The sequence below is a fragment of the Pongo pygmaeus genome, chromosome 18 (assembly GCF_028885625.2).
Source record: "Pongo pygmaeus isolate AG05252 chromosome 18, NHGRI_mPonPyg2-v2.0_pri, whole genome shotgun sequence".
NCBI classification, from domain to species: Eukaryota; Metazoa; Chordata; class Mammalia; order Primates; family Hominidae; genus Pongo; species Pongo pygmaeus.
The window spans coordinates 4,479,083-4,498,944 of NC_072391.2; the positions used below are offsets into that span (position 1 = coordinate 4,479,083).

At 55.7% G+C, this 19,862-nt stretch overlaps 1 protein-coding gene across 3 annotated transcripts; it reads right to left on the reverse strand.

Annotated features, from left to right (window-relative positions):
• Window positions 1-2,146: 2,146 nt before the first annotated feature.
• TFAP4 (transcription factor AP-4) lies at window positions 2,147-18,275 on the reverse strand. 3 transcript variants are annotated; one of them, XM_054455754.2, is made up of 7 exons: window positions 17,548-18,275; window positions 7,518-7,683; window positions 7,306-7,404; window positions 6,761-6,931; window positions 5,419-5,559; window positions 5,054-5,209; window positions 2,147-3,217 (listed from the first exon to the last, which is right to left on the reverse strand). In XM_054455754.2, exons 1-7 carry the CDS (start codon window positions 17,634-17,636, stop codon window positions 3,023-3,025), a joined length of 1,017 nt encoding a protein of 338 aa, XP_054311729.1. In that variant the 5' UTR covers window positions 17,637-18,275; the 3' UTR covers window positions 2,147-3,022. The 3 variants fall into 3 exon arrangements, with proteins under 3 accessions (XP_054311729.1, XP_063511160.1, XP_063511159.1); XM_063655090.1 differs by lacking the exon at window positions 17,548-18,275 and adding an exon at window positions 15,740-16,956; XM_063655089.1 differs by lacking the exon at window positions 17,548-18,275 and adding an exon at window positions 8,636-14,273.
• Window positions 18,276-19,862: the final 1,587 nt, after the last annotated feature.

A 19,862-nucleotide genomic window follows, 5' to 3' on the forward strand; every position in this document is an offset into this window, starting at 1 on the left:
TTTCACCATGTTGGCCAGGCTGGTCTTGAACTCCTGACATCACGTGATCAACCTGCCTTGGCCTCCCAAAGTGCTGGGATTACAGGTGTGAGCCACCACGCCCGGCCAACTACTTTAATTTTTTTTTTTATTATTACCCTTTAAGTTTTAGGGTACGGGTGGGGGTAGGGGGGAGGGATAGTATTAGGAGATATACCTAATGCTAAATTACGAGTTAATGGGTGTAGCACACCAGCATGGCACATGTATACATATGTAACTAACCTGCACATTGTGCACATGTACCCTAAAACTACTTTAATTTTTAAAAAAAGATATTAAAACCAGAAAGCAGGTGGTTGCCAGAGACTGGGAGGAGGGGGAAGGAGTGACTGCTTAATGGAGTCATTTTGCAGTGATGGACATGTTTTGGAACCAGGTAGGCTGTGTAACACTGTGAATGTATTAAGTGCCATTGAATTGTTCACTGTAAAATTGCAAGAAAACCTGCAGACTCCTGCCTTTCTGTTAAGAGTTCATGTCCACTGTCATCGTGGGGTGAGCTGTGACTCTGCCTTCTGGTCTGGCCTCAGTCCCCAAGCACCCAGCACTGTGAGCATGAGGCATAGGAGGGGACCACGGTGTAAATCAATCTCTGGTCATGGAAAAGTGAAGGATTTAAAGGACCATGGCCTAGCCTGGGCAACATGGCAAAACCCTGCCTCTACAATAAAATATTAAAAAGTTAGCCGGGCCCAGGCCAGGCATGGTGGCTCACACCTGTAATCCCGGGACTTTGGGAGGCCAAGATGGGCGGATCACCTGAGGTCAGCAGTTCAAGACCAGCCTGGCCAACATGGTGAAACCCCATCTCTACTAACAATACAAAAATTAGCTGGGCATGATGGTGGGTGCCTGTAGTCCCAGCTACTCAGGAGGTGGAGGCAGGAGAATCGCTTGAACCTGTGAGGCAGGAGAATCGCTTGAACCTGTGAGGCAGAGGTTCCAGTGAGCCAAGATCGTGTCATTGCATTCCAGCCTGGGTGACACAGGAAGACTCCATCTCAAAAAAAAAAAAAAAAAAAAATTAGCCAGGCTTGGTGATACAGGCCTGTAGTCCCAGCTACTACGGAGGCTGAGGTGGGAGGATCACTTGAGACCAGGAGGTCAAGGTTGCAGTGAACTGTGATCAAAACACTGCACTGCAGCCTGGGTGACAGAGCAGGACCCCATCTCACACCAAAAAATAATAATAAAAATTTAAAAATAGCCGGGCATGGTGGCTCATCCCTTTAATCCCAGAACTTTGGGAGGCCGAGGTAGGCGGATCACTTGAGGTCAGGAGTTCAAGACCAGCCTGGCCAACATGATGAAACCCTGTCTGTACTAAAAATACAAAAATTAGCCGGGCATGGTGGTGCGCTCCCGTAGTCCCAGCTACTTGAGAGGCTGAGGCAAGAAGATTGCTTGAACCCAGGAGGTAGAGGTTGCAGTGAGCCGAGATCACACCACTGCACTCCAGACTAGGGGACAGAGACTCTCTCAAAATAAAGGACCACGCCAATCCCCAATAGGATGCAATGTCCTTGTGCTGTTATTATCGCCAATTTTTAGAAGAGGAAATTGAGGCTCAGAGGAAGCAGTTTGTCAGAGGGGGAACTGACCTCTGGCAAACCAATTCCAGGATCTTAGCACTTAAACACCACACCACGGGGGAGCGGGGGGGTGCTGGGGGGGTGCGGTTGGAGGGTGGTGGGGTTCCCCTTCTAGGGGAGGAGAGGATGAGGCTCAGGGAAGTTACAGAAGCCCAGGAAGTGGCAAAACCTAGGGATTAACCAAAGCCTAGGGACCAAGCAGGGCCCCTGAACACCTGTGTCCTTTCCCAGGCGTTCGGAATCGGTGGCTTGGTTGTCCTTCTCTCCTTGCCGCCCACCAAGGAGCCACTCCCCAGCCTCAACACCATCTTCCATCTTTACAGAATATCCAGGGTCATCCCAGGGAAACTGAGGACCCCAATTTTTCATCGCAACACCACACACAAGCTGAGGGAGTAACTGTGCTCACACACACCCAGTCCGCTTTGGGGGGCCCAAGGAGCCCCCCTACTCTAGATGAGGTAGCCCTGCCCTAGTCTTCAGGCCAGCCCACACCCAGGAGACAAAGAATCTAAAAAACAAAGTACAAACTTTATTTTGTTTCTTTACAAAGGCACAGTGGCCTCTTGGTTTTTTTCTCCCCACTTTCTTAACAAAATATAATAGCTTCTCCTTGAACACGAAGACCTTAAAATTGTTAAAAAAAAAAAAAAAAAAAGAAAGAAAAAAAAGAAAAAGAAAAACAAAACAAAAACAGAAAGCAAACCAAAAAAAAAATAAAAAACCAACAACAAACAAAACAAAAAGAGAGAGACAGACATTTTTGGGGTGGAAGATGAGACCTGGAGGCAGAGGTGGGGGCTGGGGGGTAGGAGAGTGGCAAATTCTAGTGCCGAGATGGGGAAGAGGGACGGGGGCACAGCAGCAGCAAACCCCAACCGAGAAGCAACGGAGACCTCCGGGCCCCCAGAACGCCCCAGCCTAGTCTGACCCCCAACCATGTAAGTGCTTAAAGGAGAAAGAAGAAAACCCAAAAAGAGGAGGGAAAGGGGATTGAAGGCTGACAATCCCAGGCTAGCTCTGGGCAGGGAAGAAATAACCTGGGGTTTTAATTTTCCCTGTTCTTAAAAAACATATTTAAAGGAAAAAATGCTTTTTGGCAGAGAGAGGCCAGGCATCTCCGTGTCAGCTTCCCCCAGCCCCTGGGGCCGAGGCCCAGCCCTGGGGTCCCGATGCTCCCACACGCTCTGCGACACCCCAGCCCCGGGACCTCGGGTTGAGTGGCTTCGTTCAAAGGTCGATTTACAGTATTGAAAAAGAGGTCATAAAAGAGACCCAAATGACATCGTAATTTTGTAAAAATTTCTCACTCATTCACCCACATCTCTCCCTGTGGCTGCCCCGGCTCCCTCCAGCCCCCAGAAGGGAGAGGAGGGCTGGGGGGGTAGTCAGGGAAGCTCCCCGTCCCCCGACGGCTCCTCCCGGCTCTGGTCCATGGCATCACTGTCTGAGGCCTCAGAGTCGGAGGCAGTGTCAGAGGTGGGGGCCTCCGGGCAGCTGCGGACGGGCTTCACGATGACAGCTCGCCGCTGCTCCTCCTCCAGCTCCTGCTTTTCCTGGGTGCCCTCGATGTGCTGGATTGCCTGGACAGGGACGAACCACTGAGAAGGCTTGGCCGGGGATACACGGCCAGCCAGGAGACAGTGGGGGCCCTCAGCCAGCCACTGTCACCCCCAAAACACATATCCCAGAAATAAGCCTTGCAAAGCAGCAGGGGAGGCCCACTAGAGTACAGGAAAAACAAACTCCTCTTACTTTTTTTTTGGAGACAAGGTCTCGCTATATCACCCAGGCTAGAGTGCAGTGGCATGATCATAGCTTACTGCAGCCTCAGACTCCTGGGCTCCAGTGATCCTCCTAGCACTCCCTCCCTAGTAGCTGGAACCACAGGGGTGCACCACCATCCCCAGCTAACTTTTGTATTTTCGGTAGAGACAAGGGGGTTTTTGCTATGTTGCCCAAGCTGATCTCGAACTCCTGACCTCAGGCAATCTTCCTGCCTCAACCTCCCAAAGTCCCAGGATTACAGGCATAAGCCACCACGCCTGACCCAGGAACAAACTTTGAAAACCCCTCTGTTAAGTTGAAAAATCCATTCCGGGAAGACGACAGTCCCAGTGCTGCTTAGAAATTATATGTATCAGCCAGGCGCCGTGGCTCACGCCTGTAATCCCAACACTTTGGGAGGCCAAGACGGGAGGATCACCTGACGTCGGGAGTTCGAGACCAGCCCCTCAACAGAGGCTGGTCAGAAGCCTACTAAAAATACAAAATTTGCCAGGCATGGTGGCGCATGCCTATAATCCCAGGTACTTGGGAGGCTGAGGCAGGAGAATCACTTGAACCTGGGAGGAGGAGGTTGCTGTGAGCCAAGATCGCACCATGGCACTCCAGCTTGGGCAATAAGAGCAAAACTCCATCTCAAAAAAAAAAAAGAAAAAAGAAAGAAATAATATGGACCTTTCATATGTTTTTGTTTGTTTGTTTTTTGAGAAAGAGTCTCACCGTGTCACCCAGGCTGGAGTGCAGTGGTGCGATCTCAGCTCACTGCAACTCCCATGTTCAAGCGATTCTCCTGCCTCAGCCTCCTGAATAGCTGGGATTACAGGCGTGCGCCACCACATCCGGCTAATTTTTGTATTTTTAATAGAGATGGGGTTTTCACCATGTTGGCCAAGCTGGTCTCGAACTCCTGACCTCAAGTGATCCACCCACTTCGGCCTCCCAAAGTGCTGGGATTGCAGGTGTGAGCCACCACACCTGGCCACATGTTTATGTATTTTAAAGCTTGCCTATTAACTTATTAAAGGCCTTTGTTATTAATTGTATGATACAATTTGCAAAGTTTATGAGCAATTAAAATTCGAGGAGATTGATGGATTTTTTTTCTTGTTTTGGCTTTTTTGGTTATTTATTTATTTACTTATTTCTGATGTTGGGCTCCTCAAGGGGCCCTGTTCAAGGGTGAATGCAACTGTAACTTCAGGCTTGACCCACAGAGCTTCCTCCTCTGTAGGAGGCCCAACTATCACCAGCCCTGCCACCTGTATCTCCATCCAGGTCCTAGGAGATGGAGCTGAGACAATGTTCCGGACCAACCCAAGAGCTGGATGCAGGAACTCTGTAACCAGGGGGCTCTGGGAGCAAAGGACCCTCTCCGGAAACCCCATATTGAGGGAAGGGACAGTCTTCCTGGCCAGCTCCTCCTGCTGGCGTGGTGGGCCCTGCCCAGATCTCTGGCCCTCACATTCTCCACTTGCAGATCCAGGGAGGGGGCCCCCCAAGGCTTCCAGCCCTCCACCCCTTCCCACACAAGCACCATCTTCCTCCTCTTCTGCCCCTCATTTTCTAGTCTCCCCTAAAGAGCCTGTTCCCAGAGTATGACCCCCAAAAGCTGCCCCTTTCTCGAGCTCAGGTACCTGCACAATGGTGTCCAGATTTTGCCGGGATGTGGAAACAGAGTTGATGACCGAGGAGGGGCCCATGGTGACGACGTTGATGTGGTGGGAGGGAGGAGGAGGCGGTGCTGGCACGATCACCGTGGGGTGGTGGGTGGGGGCTGGAGGGGGCAGAAGCTGCAAGACAGAGGCCCTCAGCCTTTCTCTCAAGGCTTCTCTTGGCCCATCCACCTCCCTTTCATGCAGAGCCGGCCAGTGAATAACTTTCTCTCCTCCTTTATATTAAGAAGCAGAGAGGAGGTGGCCTAGGAAGAGGCTTCTGCCATTCAAGATCACCTGTCCCCTTCCCGGTCCCCAGAGTCCACTCCCGGGCACCTCCTGCTCACCTGGGTCCGCAGGTGCTGCTGTTCCCGCTCCAGCTTCTCCTGGTGCAGCAGCCTCACCTGTTCCTGCTGCTGCTGCAGCTGCACCTGCTGCGCGATCACCTTGAGCTTTTCCGGGTACATGTGGGCCTCCAGCGAGCGCACCTAGAGGCAGGACAGCCTGGGCTCAGGGCCAGGGCCGGGAGCACACTCTGCCCTATCAGTCTCACAGCAGCTCATTCACTCCTGCTGAAAACCCTAGCACGGGGCAGGCCCCCCTCAACAGAGGCCAGAAGCCTTTCCAGAGCCCTTCAGCCCCTGGCTCCTCTCGCCTCCCACCTCAGCTTCCACTGGACTATGCTCCCTCCTGCCCAAGTCTTTGCCTATGCTGTTCCCTCTGCCAGGAACACCTTTCCTCTGTCCTTTGGTTAACTATGAGACTCAACTTCCCACTTCCATGGAGAAGCCGTGGGTCATCCCTTGAAAAACCCCTCCTGATGCCACAGCTCCAGCCTGGCCTTCAATATGGTTAAGTTTTTTGTTTTTGTTTTTTGGTTTTTTTGAGACATGGTCTCCTTCTGTCACCCAGGCTGCAGTGTAGTGGCACAATCATGGCTCACTGCAGCCTCCACCTCCTGGGCTCAAGCAATCCTCCCAGCTCAGCCTCCTGAGTAGCCGGGACTACAGGCACACCCCACCACACCTGGCTAATTTTTGTATCTGTTTTGGTAGAGACAGGGTCTCACTATGCTTCCCAGGCTGATCTCAAACTCCTGGGCTCAAGCGATCCTCCCACCTCAGCCCCGCAAAGTGCTGGGATTACAGGTGTGAGCCACCATACCCAGCCCATCAAGGTTACATTTTTTTTTTTTTTTTTTTTTTTGAGACAGAGTCTCACTCTGTCGCCCAGACTGGAGTGCAGTGGCACGATCTCGGCTCACTGCAAGCTCTGCCTCCCAGGTTCACGCCATTCTCCTGCCTCAGCCTCCCGAGCAGCGGGGACTACAGGCGCCCACCACCACGCCCGGCTAATTTTTTTTTTTTTTTGACATTTTTAGTAGAGACGGGGTTTCACCGTGTTACCCAGGATGGTATCGATCTGCTGACCTCAGGTGATCCACCCGCCTCAGCCTCCCAAAGCACGGTTACATTTTTGAGATCCTTTGGCTAATCTCCCCCACCCCAACGCCGATGGTGGGCCTCAAGGGCGGGGACGTGTCTGGCTTGCTCCCCACTCCTAGACCTGGCACCGCAGTAGGTGCTCCTGTAAATAGGGCTCAACCGAGGGCCGCAGAGCATGAGGCGCGACCCCAGGCTCCACGCCCTCTGCACCGCGCGCCGCGCCCAGCAGAGGGCGCTGCCTCACCTGCTCCTCCAGCATCATGCGCACTGAGCGCTCCTTGTCCAGCTGCTGCCGCAGCTCAATCATCTCCCGCCGCAGGTCCTCCGCCTTCTCGTCCTCCCAGATGTCCGGGGAGCCTATGCCTTCGTCCTTGTCCTCTGCCCGCCGTCGCTTGGGGGACGAGCCGCTCAGCTCCTGGGGACCCCAAGGAGTCGGTCAGTGTGCCTGACACCTCGGTACCACCACGGAGATTGGGGTTCCATCGCAGCCCCCCAAAGCTGCCCAACACAGGTGAATCTTCATTAGGGAGCCCCTTCTGCAAGTCCAACAAACCAGCCAAATGCCAGGAGAATGGGATGATTTACATAACAGTCACCTGGCTCCTTCCAGAGCCCACTCCACCGCACTTGACCGATGGGGAAACTGAGGCTGGGGCAGAAAAAAAAGTGCCTGGAAGTACTTGTCAGTGGGCAAGAAGGGGCCTGCAGCCACACCTGAGTCCCAGGCCCATGGCTGGGTCCAAGGCATGCCCATGCCAGGGAGAGGGAGCCATGAAGGACAGGGCGCACCTGGATGAAGCGCTTGAGCTGTGTGTTCTGCTGCAAGAGCCTGGTCTTCTCCTGCTCCAGGGAGAAGATGTACTCGGCCGTCTGCTGGAGAATGGCTGCCTGAGGGCGTGGAAAAGCCGAGAGTCAGGCTGGCAGTGTTTACCAGAGCTCACTTTCCTCTCCCGGCGGGAACCTGCCGGCTCCTCCAGGAAGCCCTCCCTGCTCTCACCCACCTTGCTGAGCTTCTCTCCGTCTGTGTGGGGGATGAGGGTCTTGAGGGACTGGAATCCCGCGTTGATGCTCTGCATGCGCCTCCGCTCGTTGCTGTTGGCAATCTCCCGCCGAATCCGCCGCTCCTGGTCCCGCTGAGTCTCGGGGGTTAGTGGAATGTTGGCAAGGCTACCAGAGAGGACAGGGACAGGCTCGGCCAAGGCGCCCTCTTCATCATTCATCTCCAGAGGGCCCCAGTGGAAACTGCATCCCTCCCCTGCTGCAAAAGATGCCAGGCCACCCCCAGAGGGTGATGGAGGGGTGCTCTCTGGGACACCGGGGCGGACTGAATCAGCTGGCTGCGGGTAAGACAGTCCGCTCAGAACCCACCCCGGGCCAGGCACAGTAATCCCAGTTCTTTGGCCAAGGATCATTGAGCCTAAGAGTTTGAGATCAGCCTAGGCAACGTAGTGAGACCCTGTCTCTACAAAAAAATAAAATTAGCCAGGTGTGGTGGTGCATGCCTGTAGTCCCAGCTACTCAAGAGGCTGAAGTGGGAGGATCGCTTGAGCCCAGGAGTTGGAGGCTGCAGTGAGCTATGATCACGCCACTGCACTTCAGTCTGGGCAACAGAGCAAGACCTTGTCTCAACAACAACAAAAACCCATCCCCTCCCTGGCTTTCCTCACAGGGAGCAGTCTCTCCTCCGGAACAGAATTCCCAGTGTGTCTGAGCATCAAAACATCCAGGAGCTTAGAAACTATGCAGACGACGGGTGCTGGCCCCAGCGTCTGACTAGCAGGCCCGATGGGACCCAGAAACATGCGTGGTGTGATTCTGATGCAGGTGGGATGCAGACGACATTCAGGGACGCTGTCCCCGCTCCTGGAACACTTCTGAGTGACTTGCTAGGCACCTGGAGCGCCTCTTCAGCGTCTCAGGCTTTGCCACCCCAGGACTGAGGAAGACGTCCCCACTCCCGTCCTACCCTCACAGCCACGCCTCCCACCACAAGCTCCAGCCCCACTAGGCTAAGACTTCACAGAAGACAAGTACCACTCACTCCCCAAAAAGACACCAAACCAACAACCCCTGGGGACACTGCTCCCCACAGCCCACCCACTCCAAGAGACAGACCCACCCTGTGCCGGAGAAGCGAGGCTCCCACCATGCTGTGGGGAGCGCTACTGACCCTTGCAGAAGCAGTGGCCAGTGCGGTGAGAAGGCAGCCTGGAGGAAGAGGGCGTGGCTGCTGACTGGGGGCGTGGCTTCGGACGAGGGCGGGGCGTGTGCCCCAGGGGGCGAGGCTGCCGGCCAGGGTGCAGAGGCAGCGGTTGTGGGCCCAAGGCCATGCTCCCGAGGGTTGGGCCTGTGTGTGGCCTGGAGGAGGCATGTCCCCCTCCCTGGACCTCCCCTGCAACTCCCCCCGCCCCTGGCCTGATGGCTTCCAGATGCTGGGCTCCCAGCAGAGGCTGCCGGCCCCACCCGAAGCCGCAGCCCCGGCCTCTTCCTGAGGGGCCCTCCCGGGGTGCCCTGTTCCAGGACTGGGCCAAGGGGGCTCATGCCCCTGAATCTGGGAGAACAGGAAAAGGGTTCTGAGCAGCTCCTGTTCCATTGACGAGGGCAGTCTGGGGTCAAGGGGCTGCCAAGTCTAACTCCCCTGCTGTGTGCTCTGGCCCCTTCGCCAACCCGCAGGCGGAAAGGAGTTTGCATGGACCCAGGAGGGAGCACATCTGCAACAGCTGGAAACAGCCGTGGCCTTCCTGGCCCCACCCAGCCTGCCCATCTGTCCAGCCTTGGCTCCCTGTGGGACCCTGGACGCATCCCTGCCCCTTCTCCAGCCTCAGCTTCCTCTCCCAATAGAGAGGTGTCCGACGCCGGAAGTCTGGATGCAAATCAGCCTCCTTCCGTCCTCATCAAGCCAAGCCCCCTCCTCCATCAGGACCCAAAGGCCCAGGGCCTGTACCCAGGGTACAAGTCGCTTACAGGGTCTTGAAATGTCAGCGCTGCAAAAGGGGCCCGGGCCCCCCACTTTCCATGAGAGACTTTAGGGTGCAGGGCAGAGAGGGGATGGTTTTAGGGTCAGTCAGCTGGATGTCAGTGCCCTCACTTCTCCCCGTTCCCCTGCCCTGAAGTGGAGGTGATAGGGGGACTGGAGCAGGCCTGCTGCACGGCTGTGTGGCCCAGCCTTGGGGCGGAGTCCAGGCTCCCAGGCCTGGCACAGCCTCAGACCATACCATACCATCTCTGAGAGGCCAGCAGACCAAGGGGACCAGGACTGCTCTGCAGTGGGTGGCTTAAAGCTGGGGATCTTTGGAGGTAAGAGGTGGGAAGAGATGTCCATAGGAAGCCACAACACAAGGTAAGTGCAATCTGGAGGCACAGCCATCCCCCTCAGGAGAGATGTGGGGAGAGACCCCCACCCACCCAGTCCCTGGGTCCCTCCTGGCAATGCCCAAAGGCCAGAGCTGACCAGTGGGTGAAGAGGGAGCACCAAGTCCAGCCTTGGACCACCTGAAAGCTGGCCCTCCTGGAGGGTCCACAACAGAGGGATACTTTTTTTTTTTTTTTAAGTTTTTGGCGAGAATTTTCTCACTGAATTGTCACAATCTTCCTGAGTCAGGTGGCCTGAAGATTCCCATGTAAAGAGGGGGGCACAGAGGTTTGGGTAGGGACCAGCTGCAGCAAGCACTGGGCGTGAACCCTGACCCCAGAGCAGGTGTCAGGCCATAGGGCAGAATGAGCTCTGACCATCCCACAGAGCCAGATGCCCCAACTGGCAGGTGACAGTTATCCCTGTAAAAGAGACGACTGGGCTGGGCACAGTGGCTAACACCTATAATCCTAGCGCTTTGGGAGGCCAAAGCAGGAGGATCGCTTGAGCCCCAGAGTTCAAGACCAGCCTGGGCAACATAGTGAGACCCTATCACTAGAAAAAATTAAAGAAATCAGACAGGCATAGTAGACTGTGCCTATTGTTCCAGCAACTCAGGAGGCTAAGGTGGGAGGATGTAATAAGCCCAGGAGGTTGAGGCTGCAGTGAGCTGTGATCATGTCACTGTACTCCAGCCTGGGCAACAGAGTGAGACCTTGTCTCAAAGAAAAAAAAAAAAAAAAAGGACCAGGCATTCGGAAATCGCTGTAATCGTGTAACTCTTTTTATTATTCACAGACCTCGTTTACATTTTTCCCTGCCTGATTCTCACAGAAACCCAGTGGGGTGGCCGAGATTACCGTGAGCAAGCAATGCAGGGTCGTGGGAAGGAAGGTGATGATCCCAAGGTCAAGCAGCCAGACTGGGCACAACAGCAACCTGCAGACGCCAACCCACTGAAGCGCCTCTACTGACCGCTAGTTCACACAGCCGGCCACTTACCAGAAGGGGGTATGTGACTGCAAGCTCAGCCATCACCCCTGCCCTTCTGACCACAAGCCCACAAGTGAGGTGACTTGCCCAAGTTCACACCCAGCAGCTGGGCAGGGCAGGGTGCAGCTAGATGCACCCTTCTGCACCTCCCGGCCCAAGTCCCACCAACTCCTCTGCTCTTGGGAGCTGACCCTCAGCCTTTTCCTTCCCTTGCCCGCAAGGCAGCCCACTAACTGGGAGACCAAAGGAGACCACCAGACCCCAGTCCCGAAAACCCCAGCCGGAAGTTCTCACAAGGAGGAGGAGCTGGGGCTGGGATCAGGGGCCTGTGTCGCCTCCTCCTCTGCACCAGAATCTGCCAGCCCAGCTTCTCCAATTCTCCGTCCTGCTTCCTTCCTCTCCAAAGCCATCAGCCCAGTCTCCTGGCTCAGAAACCAGCTGCTGGCTAACCTAGTGCTTAACTTAGGTTAAGCACTTTCTTAAATCCAAGAAAGCAAATTTCCCCCCAAAGGTACAGTTCCTCGTGGGGACCTGAATCTGCCACCAAGACCCTCAAATATAACTCACCTAAATTGCCCTGGAAGAACCAGCCGACAGAGTCCTTTAATAGAATGCATTCTAACCAAGGCTTCTGATTGGTGGAATGGGAGCTAACCAGGGGTTGTGATTGGTGGAGTGCCGGCTAACCAGGAATTCTTATTAGTGGAATGCTGACCAACCAGGGCTTCTGATGGCTGACCAACCAGGGGATCCTGTTGATGAAGGATGGTTAATTGAAATTTCCAGGTGGTACTGCACTGAATAAAGTAGATTTTTCTGCAAATGCCTGAAAGTTTCTGATAGCTCTTTCTGGGGTTTTGCATTTACGGTTAAGATCTGTAAAGGTCCTACACACACAGTAAAGGTCCACTATCCTCTCCCTGGCCACTTCAGACTCCTCCAGGTGAAAATCAAAGGTGACCCAAGTCCACTGACACCGAGGTTCTCTTTTTTCTTTTGACTGAGCCTCTCTCTATTGCCCAGGCTGGAGTGCAGTGGCGCAATCTTGGCTCACTGCAATCTCTGCCTCCCGGGTTCAAGTGATTTTCATGCTTCAGCCTCCCAAGTAACTGAGATTACAGGCGTGAGCCACCAAGCCCGGCTAATTATGAGGGGCGGGGTGGGGGGCTGAGACGAAGTCTCGCTCTGTTGCCCAGGCTGCAGTGCAGTCGCACAATCTCAGCTCACTGCAATTTCTACCTCCCGAGTTCAAGCAATTCTCATGCCTCAGCCTCCCAAGTAGCTGGGATTACAGGCGCCCACCACCACGCCGGGCTAATTTTTATATTTTTAGTAGAGATGGGGTTTCATCATGTTGGTTAGGCTGGTCTCGAACTGTTGACCTCAAATGATCCATCCGCCTCGGCCTCCCAAAGTGCTGGGATTATAGGCATGAGCCACCATGCCCAGCCACACCGAGGCTCTCTTGCTTCTTGCAAGCCAGCCTCCTGGGTCCAACCAGGGGCTGCCCTAGATTTAGGAATAAGGTCACTGAGCAGCCAATGTCCAAGGAACAAAATTTGGGCACCAGCCTTGGATGCTAAGGCAAGAGCCGCCACACCTACCACCACAGCACCCACAAAATCTGCTGAGACTGACACTCGTGTCCCAACCAGACACTTGGGGGGATGGGGCATGCCCTTCAAATCTAGAACCCTGCCAGGTACCTATCCCTCCTGCCCAGCCCAAAGTCAAGTACCCCCAATCCCTCTACACCTGCCTGCCCAGCTCCAGCCTCAAACCGGCCACTGAGAACTTTCATTTCACACTGCCCTGAAGTCACTCACATACCTCAGGGTCACTTAACATCTACACAGTCAACGTGGGAAAGTCCACACGGGATTCTCCCAAACCCAAAAAAGCACTAAGGCACTCATCCTTCTCTAACCTAATCAGCCCGAAGTTCTCATCCATGCTCCATCCCCGCTGCTGCTACACTACTCACTCATACTCTGCACTCTGACCTGGCCAGTCTGCTGCCCTTCCCCTTGTTCCCAGAACACACCATGCCCAGGCTGTTGCCATCAGAAACATCCCTGCCTCCCTCCCTTCCCCAAAGCAACTCCAGCCCATCAGTGGGAATCCTGCACTGGGCTCAAGTGCAAAAAGTCCAGCCTTGCCACTTACTAGCTGTGGAACACCAAGCCTCAGTTTCCTCCATCTGTAAAATATGGAAACACTGCTTCACTTCACAGGGCCATGGTGAAGTTTAAAAGAGATCAAGAAAGGCCGGGCATGGTGGCTCACGCCTGTAATCCCAGCACTTTGGGAGGCTAAGGTGGGCAGATCACCTGAGGTCAGAAGTTTCAGACCAGCCAGGCCAACATGGTGAAACCCCCTCTCTACTAAAAATACAAAAATTAGCCGGGTGTTGTGGGACATGCCTGTAGTCCCAGCTACTCGGGAGGTCGAGGCCCAAGAGTTACTTTGCACCCAGATGTCCAGGACAACCCATGAAACTCTTAGGGGTCTACAATACCTTTTAGGACCACAAAGCTGTGAGCTGCTGAGGACAGGAGTCACATCCTGTTCGTGGCTGTATCCTCAGTCCTGGCAGAATATTGTTGCTTCATAAATAAATCAGGGACCCAACAAACACTCCAAAGCCTTCAATTTTCTCGAACTCCTTCTTATGGGAGCTTTTTAAGTTTTATTATTTTATTATTTTTATTTATTTATTTAGAGGCAGGGTCTCACTCCCATCACCCAAGCTGGAGTGCAATGGCATGATCTCGGCTTACTGTAGCCTCAACTTCTCGGGCCCAGGTCATCCTCCTTCCTCAGCCTCCCAAGCAACTGGGAGTACAAGTGCACACCATTCACACCCGGCTAGTTTTTTGTATTTTTAGTAGAAACAGGGTTTTGTCATTTTGCTGAGGCTGGTCTCGAACTCCTGGACTCAAGTGATCCTCCCGTCTTGGCCTCCCAAAGTGCTAGGGTTACAAGAGTGAGCCACTGCGCCCAGTCTTACTATTTTCTTTAAGAGACAGGGTCTCTGTTACCCAGGCTAGAGTGCAGTGGTATGATCATAGCTCACTGCAATCTCCAATTCCCGGGCTCAAGCAATCCTCCTGCCTCAGCCTCCCAAGGAGCTGAGACTACAGGCACATGCCACCATGCCAGGCTAATTTTTTTGTGTTTTGTAGAGATGGGGTCTTTCTCGAACTCCTGGGCTCAAATGATTCTTTCCCCTCGGCCTTCCAAAGCACTGGGATTACAGGCTTGAGCCACTGAGCCAGGCCTAGGAGCTTTAAGATACAGATGGAGGCTGGGTGCGGTGGCTCACGCCTGTAATCCCAGCACTTTGGGAGGCTGAGGTGGGCAGATCACCAGGTCAGGAGATTGAGACCATCCTGGCTAACACGGTGAAACCCTGTCTCTAATTAAAATACAAAAAATTAGCCAGGCGTGGTGGTGGGCGCTTGTTGTCCCAGCTACTCGGGAGGCTGAGGCAGGAGAATGGCGTGAACCCGGGAGGCCGAGCTTGCAGTGAGCCGAGATTGCACCACTGCACTCCAGCCTGGGCGACAGAGCGAGACTCCGCCTCAAAAAAAAAAAAAAAAAAAAGATAAAGATGGAGAGTCCGAGCACGGTGGCTCATGTCTGAAATCCCAGCACTTTGGGAGGACGAGGCGGGCAGATCACAAGATCAGGAGATCGAGACCATCCTGGCCAACATGGTGAAACCCCATCTGTACTAAAAATACAAAAATTAGCCGGGCATGGTGGAGCGGGCCTGTAGTCCCAGTTACTTAGGAGGCTGAGGCAGGAGAATTGCTTCTGCGACAGAGCGAGAGTCCATCTCAAAACAAACAAACAAAACACAAGATACAGATGGAGACTACCATATACCTGCCCATATACCTGCTTTTAAGACTCTGAATGTCAGTGGCTGGGCGCAGTCGCTCATGCCTGTAATCCTAGTACTTTGGGAGGCCAAGGTGGGCAGATCACCTGAGGTCAGGGGTTCGAGACCAGCCTGGCCAACCACCATGGTGAAACCCCAACTCTACTAAAAATACAAAAATTAGCCACACATGGTGATACATGCCTGTAATCCCAGCTACTTGGGAGGCCGAGGCAGGAAAGTCGCTTGAATCTAGGAGGCGGAGGTTGCAGTGAGCCAAGACTGCACCACTGCACTCCATTCTGGGTGACAGAGTGAGACGCCGTCTCAAAAAAAACAACAATAAAAAAAAGACTGAGTGTCATTTTAATAGCTACCAGGCACTTTCCATACTCATAGCTAATTTTCTCACAGGTGCTCTGTTTTCCAGAGACTGAGAACCATTAGGTGACAGGTCCAAAACCTGCAGCTTGTGTGTGCAGCACCGTGCCCTACAATCCCCTCTGGCAGGCCTGGGAGACAGAAAGACAGGGAGATCCCTGCTGGTCACTGAGGGATGGAGCAAAGCCCACCAGCCTGAGATGACCCAGAGAAGCAAATGCATCTGGCCAGGAGGTCCTGCCTAATGAACACATTTGATCCCGGACAGGCTTTCCACCTCACCCTGCAACCCCTACTGAAGGTAAATAAATCCAGGGACCCCCAACTCCATGCCTAATGCACAGCTGACAACTGTCTTGCAATGGACGTTGCCATGCCCAACCCTGGACGAAGGCCCTACACCTTCAAGCCCTTGGCCTACCAAGATCCAGCTACCCTGGGGGACTGCTGGTATCCTCCAAAGGAAGGCTTGGGGCAGGGATAAATTGAAGCCAGAATCTTAGGATCCCTGAGAGGACTCACCCAAGGCCCAGGCATGGCAGCCAGAGGGCCCCTCAACCCTGCTCAGGATGAGGCCCATAATGTCTTCTCCAGTAGGCACAGTGGCTCACCTGCACCTCCGCGCGCTGCCCAGCCCAGCCCTGCAGCAGCAACCCCAGGACAAGGGTTCAAGTTCCAGTTCCACCACTTGCTGTAGTGGTCCCTTCTCCAGTCTCTGTGTCCGCCTCTTTACGCGGAATCAAAAGACACTTTTGACTCATAGAAAGATATGATAACTCAATGAGAAAATTCTAGCAAAGTGAGTCCCCAGAACATAAAAAGAGCTCAAGAATTTTTTTTACTTATTATTACTGGGCCTCCAGGTGGGCCTCGTGCAAGGGCCAGCCTTCGGGGCATCCCTGCCAGCTGCCAAACCCATCAACTGGCCCAAGTCTAGGTATTGACTGGGAACTTCAGAGTAGCCTTAAGGCAGGGACCCCTGGGGCAGAGGGTTGGGCAGGAACCTTCCCTCCAGGCCGGATTCTGTAGGCGCTAGTGTCCACCAGCCTGTGCCACACCGGCGGGCTCCTCCTCCCTCAATCCCCGCCCAGACTGCCTCGGGCGGCAGAGCACGTGGCTCCAGCCCTGGGGAGCCATTTCGCTCCTGGAGCAGCGCGGCAGGAAAGGGGCCGCAGGTCCCAAACTTGCGCACGCCGTAGAACGCCCACCTCCCCCACACCCCGCCCAGGGGGTCGTTCGAAATGCAGATGTCCGGGCCCCAGCGATCAGAGTTCCAGGCATGTGCGTTTTAAGAAGTCTGCGGGGTGGTTTTGCTGTGTGTGGTCCTTGAATCCATCACCCTTTGAGTTTAGAGTAACCTAGGACCAAAGCTTGCAAAGTGGCTTCTGGGGAGGCCTGCGGACCTCGGGCCACCCACCCGGCTGGGGGACCCGACGCTTTCGGTTTACGGCAGCGGGGAGGGGCGTTGGATTGGAAAGTTTGCAGAGGAAACCTACGTGCGGCGGGAAGCTGCCCTGCGAGGCTAGGGGCGGCCTCAGGTGTCCCTTCCCCAAAAGGCCTGCCCACCTGGCCTGCCTTGCCCATCGTGCCCGCGGGGGCCGAGCTTTGTGCAGGGAAAGCGTGGCCCAGGAGCGCCTACAAATCCCACAATGCTGCACCAGCAGGACACGGAGAACTACAGCTCCCGCGAGGCCGCGCGCAGAGGTCCGCCTACTCCAAGAGGGCTGCAGAGTCACGTCCAGGCCTCGCTAGTAAACAGCGCCCGGGCGCGGGCGGGCGAGCGAGAGGCAGCCAACGTGCCCCGGGCCGCGGCGCCCCTACCGGCCGCGCGGGCCCCTCGGGGTCCGCCCACCCCCCACACCCACACGCGAGCACGCCCCCGACCCCGCTGCAGCCCCGCTCTGCAAACACGCACAGTGCCCGGCTCCCCGCCCCCACCCCGCGCCGGGAGCCGCGGCATGGCTGCATTGTAGCCGCCCTAGCTACACCCCCTCGCGCGCCCTGGGCCCCCAGACCCCCTTGGATGGGGACGACCTAAGATCGCGAGGAAGGAAGGAGAGGAAGGAAGCCGCCGCGGGAGGGGGAAAGAGGAAGCGCGGGGGGGGGAAGGCCACCAGCACCAAGCATGGCCGTGACTGCTGCAGAACCACGTGGGTCTGTTTGCAATTTACAAACGTCGCGACTCGCCCGCCTGCAGCGGACAAAAGTGGCCGGGGCCGCTTGGGGCCCTCATGTTCCAAGGGAGGAGGGTCCCGGGGCGGCGCGGACCCGGCGCGTGGGGCTGCAGCCGTCCCGGCAGCTAAGAAAGGCTAGCGGGGTCGGCGGCGCGGGCCATGCGTGCGCACACGCGCGCCCGCCCGGGCGGGCTGGCCGGGGGCTGCAGTGGTAGGAAGGGGGTGGGGGGAGGAGGAGTACACACCTACAGAGCCCTCCTATCACTTCTTTCTCTGTTTTCCTGAAATGTTGCAAAGAGGGCACCTTCTGAGTGGGCACCATGAAATACTCCATAGCGATCGGCCCCCCTCCTCTGCACGAGCCAGGTCCCGCGATCAGCCGGAGAATGCAAGATGGAAATCCGAATCAAAGGGCAGCGCCGGACGGAGGTGCAGAATCGGCCGGTCCCAGATGCTGGCGGCGGCGGCGGCGGCGGCGGCGGCGGCGGCGAGGGGAGGGAGGCGGGCGGGAGGGGCGGGAGGGAGGTCTCTCCGGCCTGCCTCCCCGGGCGTGTGTATGTGTGTGTGTGTGTGTGTGTGTGTGTTTGCAGCTGATCAGATGTCTGTTTCAAGGCGGGAAACAGCTGGTGAAAACTCAGCACTCCCCCGGCCTCCTTCCGCGGAGTAAGGAATTGCATGTAAACAAAGGACTATTTGCAGCGCCCCCCAGGCGGCGCGAGGCCGGGGCGAGAGGGTCGCGGGCCCCCGGGGACCGGCTGCAACTGGGGTCTGCAGGCCTCTCGCGGGGCACCGGGAGCCGGGGGCCGCGGGCGGGCTTGGGGGGCGCGGCGTGAATGGAGCGAGCTGCCGCCGAGCTACATGCGCCACTATGGGTGATGAGGTCCATCAGCTGACAGGTTGGCAAGCGTTGCAAAAAAAAAAAAAAAAGGCCAGCCACCGCGCAGGGAGCCCAGCCCGTGCAGCCCGGGGTCCAGCAGCGACTGCCCAGAGCAGGGTCCGCGCGCTCGGCCGGCACGCAGGGAGGAGGGGGCGCGGCTGGGTCGGGCGTGCAGCGGCAGCAAGGAAGGCGGCCTGGGGTTCGCGCTTGGGGCTTCTGCTTTTTCACCATTGCAACTGCACGGACGGAGCCTCTCCGGTGTGCTCCCTTCTAGCCGAGCCCAGGGCCCCCTGGAAACTTGCGTCACAGCCACCGCTTCCCACATGTAACTTGGGGCTGACTTCGGAGGCCGGCCAGCTTCCTCCCTCCCTCCCTGCTTAGCTGGCCGCACGTTCGGGACTCCGGATCCTGGGAATCCTGGACCCGGCGACGGGACGGCAAACGGCGCCTCGGATGCTGGGGCCGCCCTAGGAAGCCGGGGGCCCCGTCAGGGAGGGGAGGGTGGAGGCGGGCCCGAACGGCAGCGGCCCCCGGGCGCAGGCTGCCAGCGCTGCCGGGAGGTCTGCTGGTTGCTGCCGGGTGTCCTGCTATTCCCCCAGACCCCCACTGTTCCCTCCGCGGGCTGAAGGCTGCAGCTTCTCATTCATAACAAAGCCCGTGTGGGACTTGCCCCTCCGCCAGGGTGCGCTCCCCACGAGGGGGTGACGACTTGGGGCAGGGACGGGGACCCTGGCGATGAGCTTCCGTCCTCCGCTCGCACGCCCCACCTTCCGGCCCCAGGCCCTCCCCTGGCTCCTGGAGGGTTGGCTCCTGGCTCAGGAAGCCCACGCCTGCCTTGGAATGTCCTGGATCCTGCCCACCGCCTTCCAGGTTCCGCCTAAATCGCGCCTCCTAATTTGACTTATTCCTACTAGTAACAATAGTTACTGTTATTATTGGGAAATATTGTTATTAGATGTTGCCAGCACCCGATGGATGCCGAGCAGTTTTGCATACATGCTCTCCAATCCTTGAAGCAACCTGTTAGGCAGTTTCTCTAAGGAGAGATCCCAGACCATTTGACCAAAAAAAGTCCCTGGAAGGCTTACTATATTTTTACTTAAAAAAAAAAAAAAATACTTTCAGCTGGGCGCGTTGGCTCACGCCTGTAATCTCAGCACTTTGGGAGGCTGAGGTGGGTGGATCACCTGAGGTCGGGAGTTCGAGACCAGCCTGACCAACATGGAGAAACCCTGTCTCTACTAAAAATGCAAAATTAGCCGGGGGCGTGGTGGCGCATGCCTGTAATCTCAGCTACTCAGGAGGCTGAAGCAGGAGAATCGCTTGAACCCAGAAGGCGGAGGTTGCAGTGAGCCAAGATCATGTCATTGCACTCCAGCCTGGGCAACAAGAGCGAAACTCCATCTCAAAAAAAACAAAACAAAAAACTTTTTACTGTTTTTCAATAAATAGAGATGGGAGTCTCACTGTGTTGCCCAGCCTGGTCTTGGACTCCTGGGACTCAAGGAATCCTACTTCTACCTCCCAAATTGCTGGGATTACAAGCGTGAGCCATGGATGGCCCTGGCGGGAAGCGTATTTTTAACTGCCCTTAGTGAGCAAGCTATTCTTGTTTTGTTTTTTGTTTTTTTTTAAGACGGAATCTTGCTCTGTCACCCAGGCTGGAGTGCAGTGGCACGATCT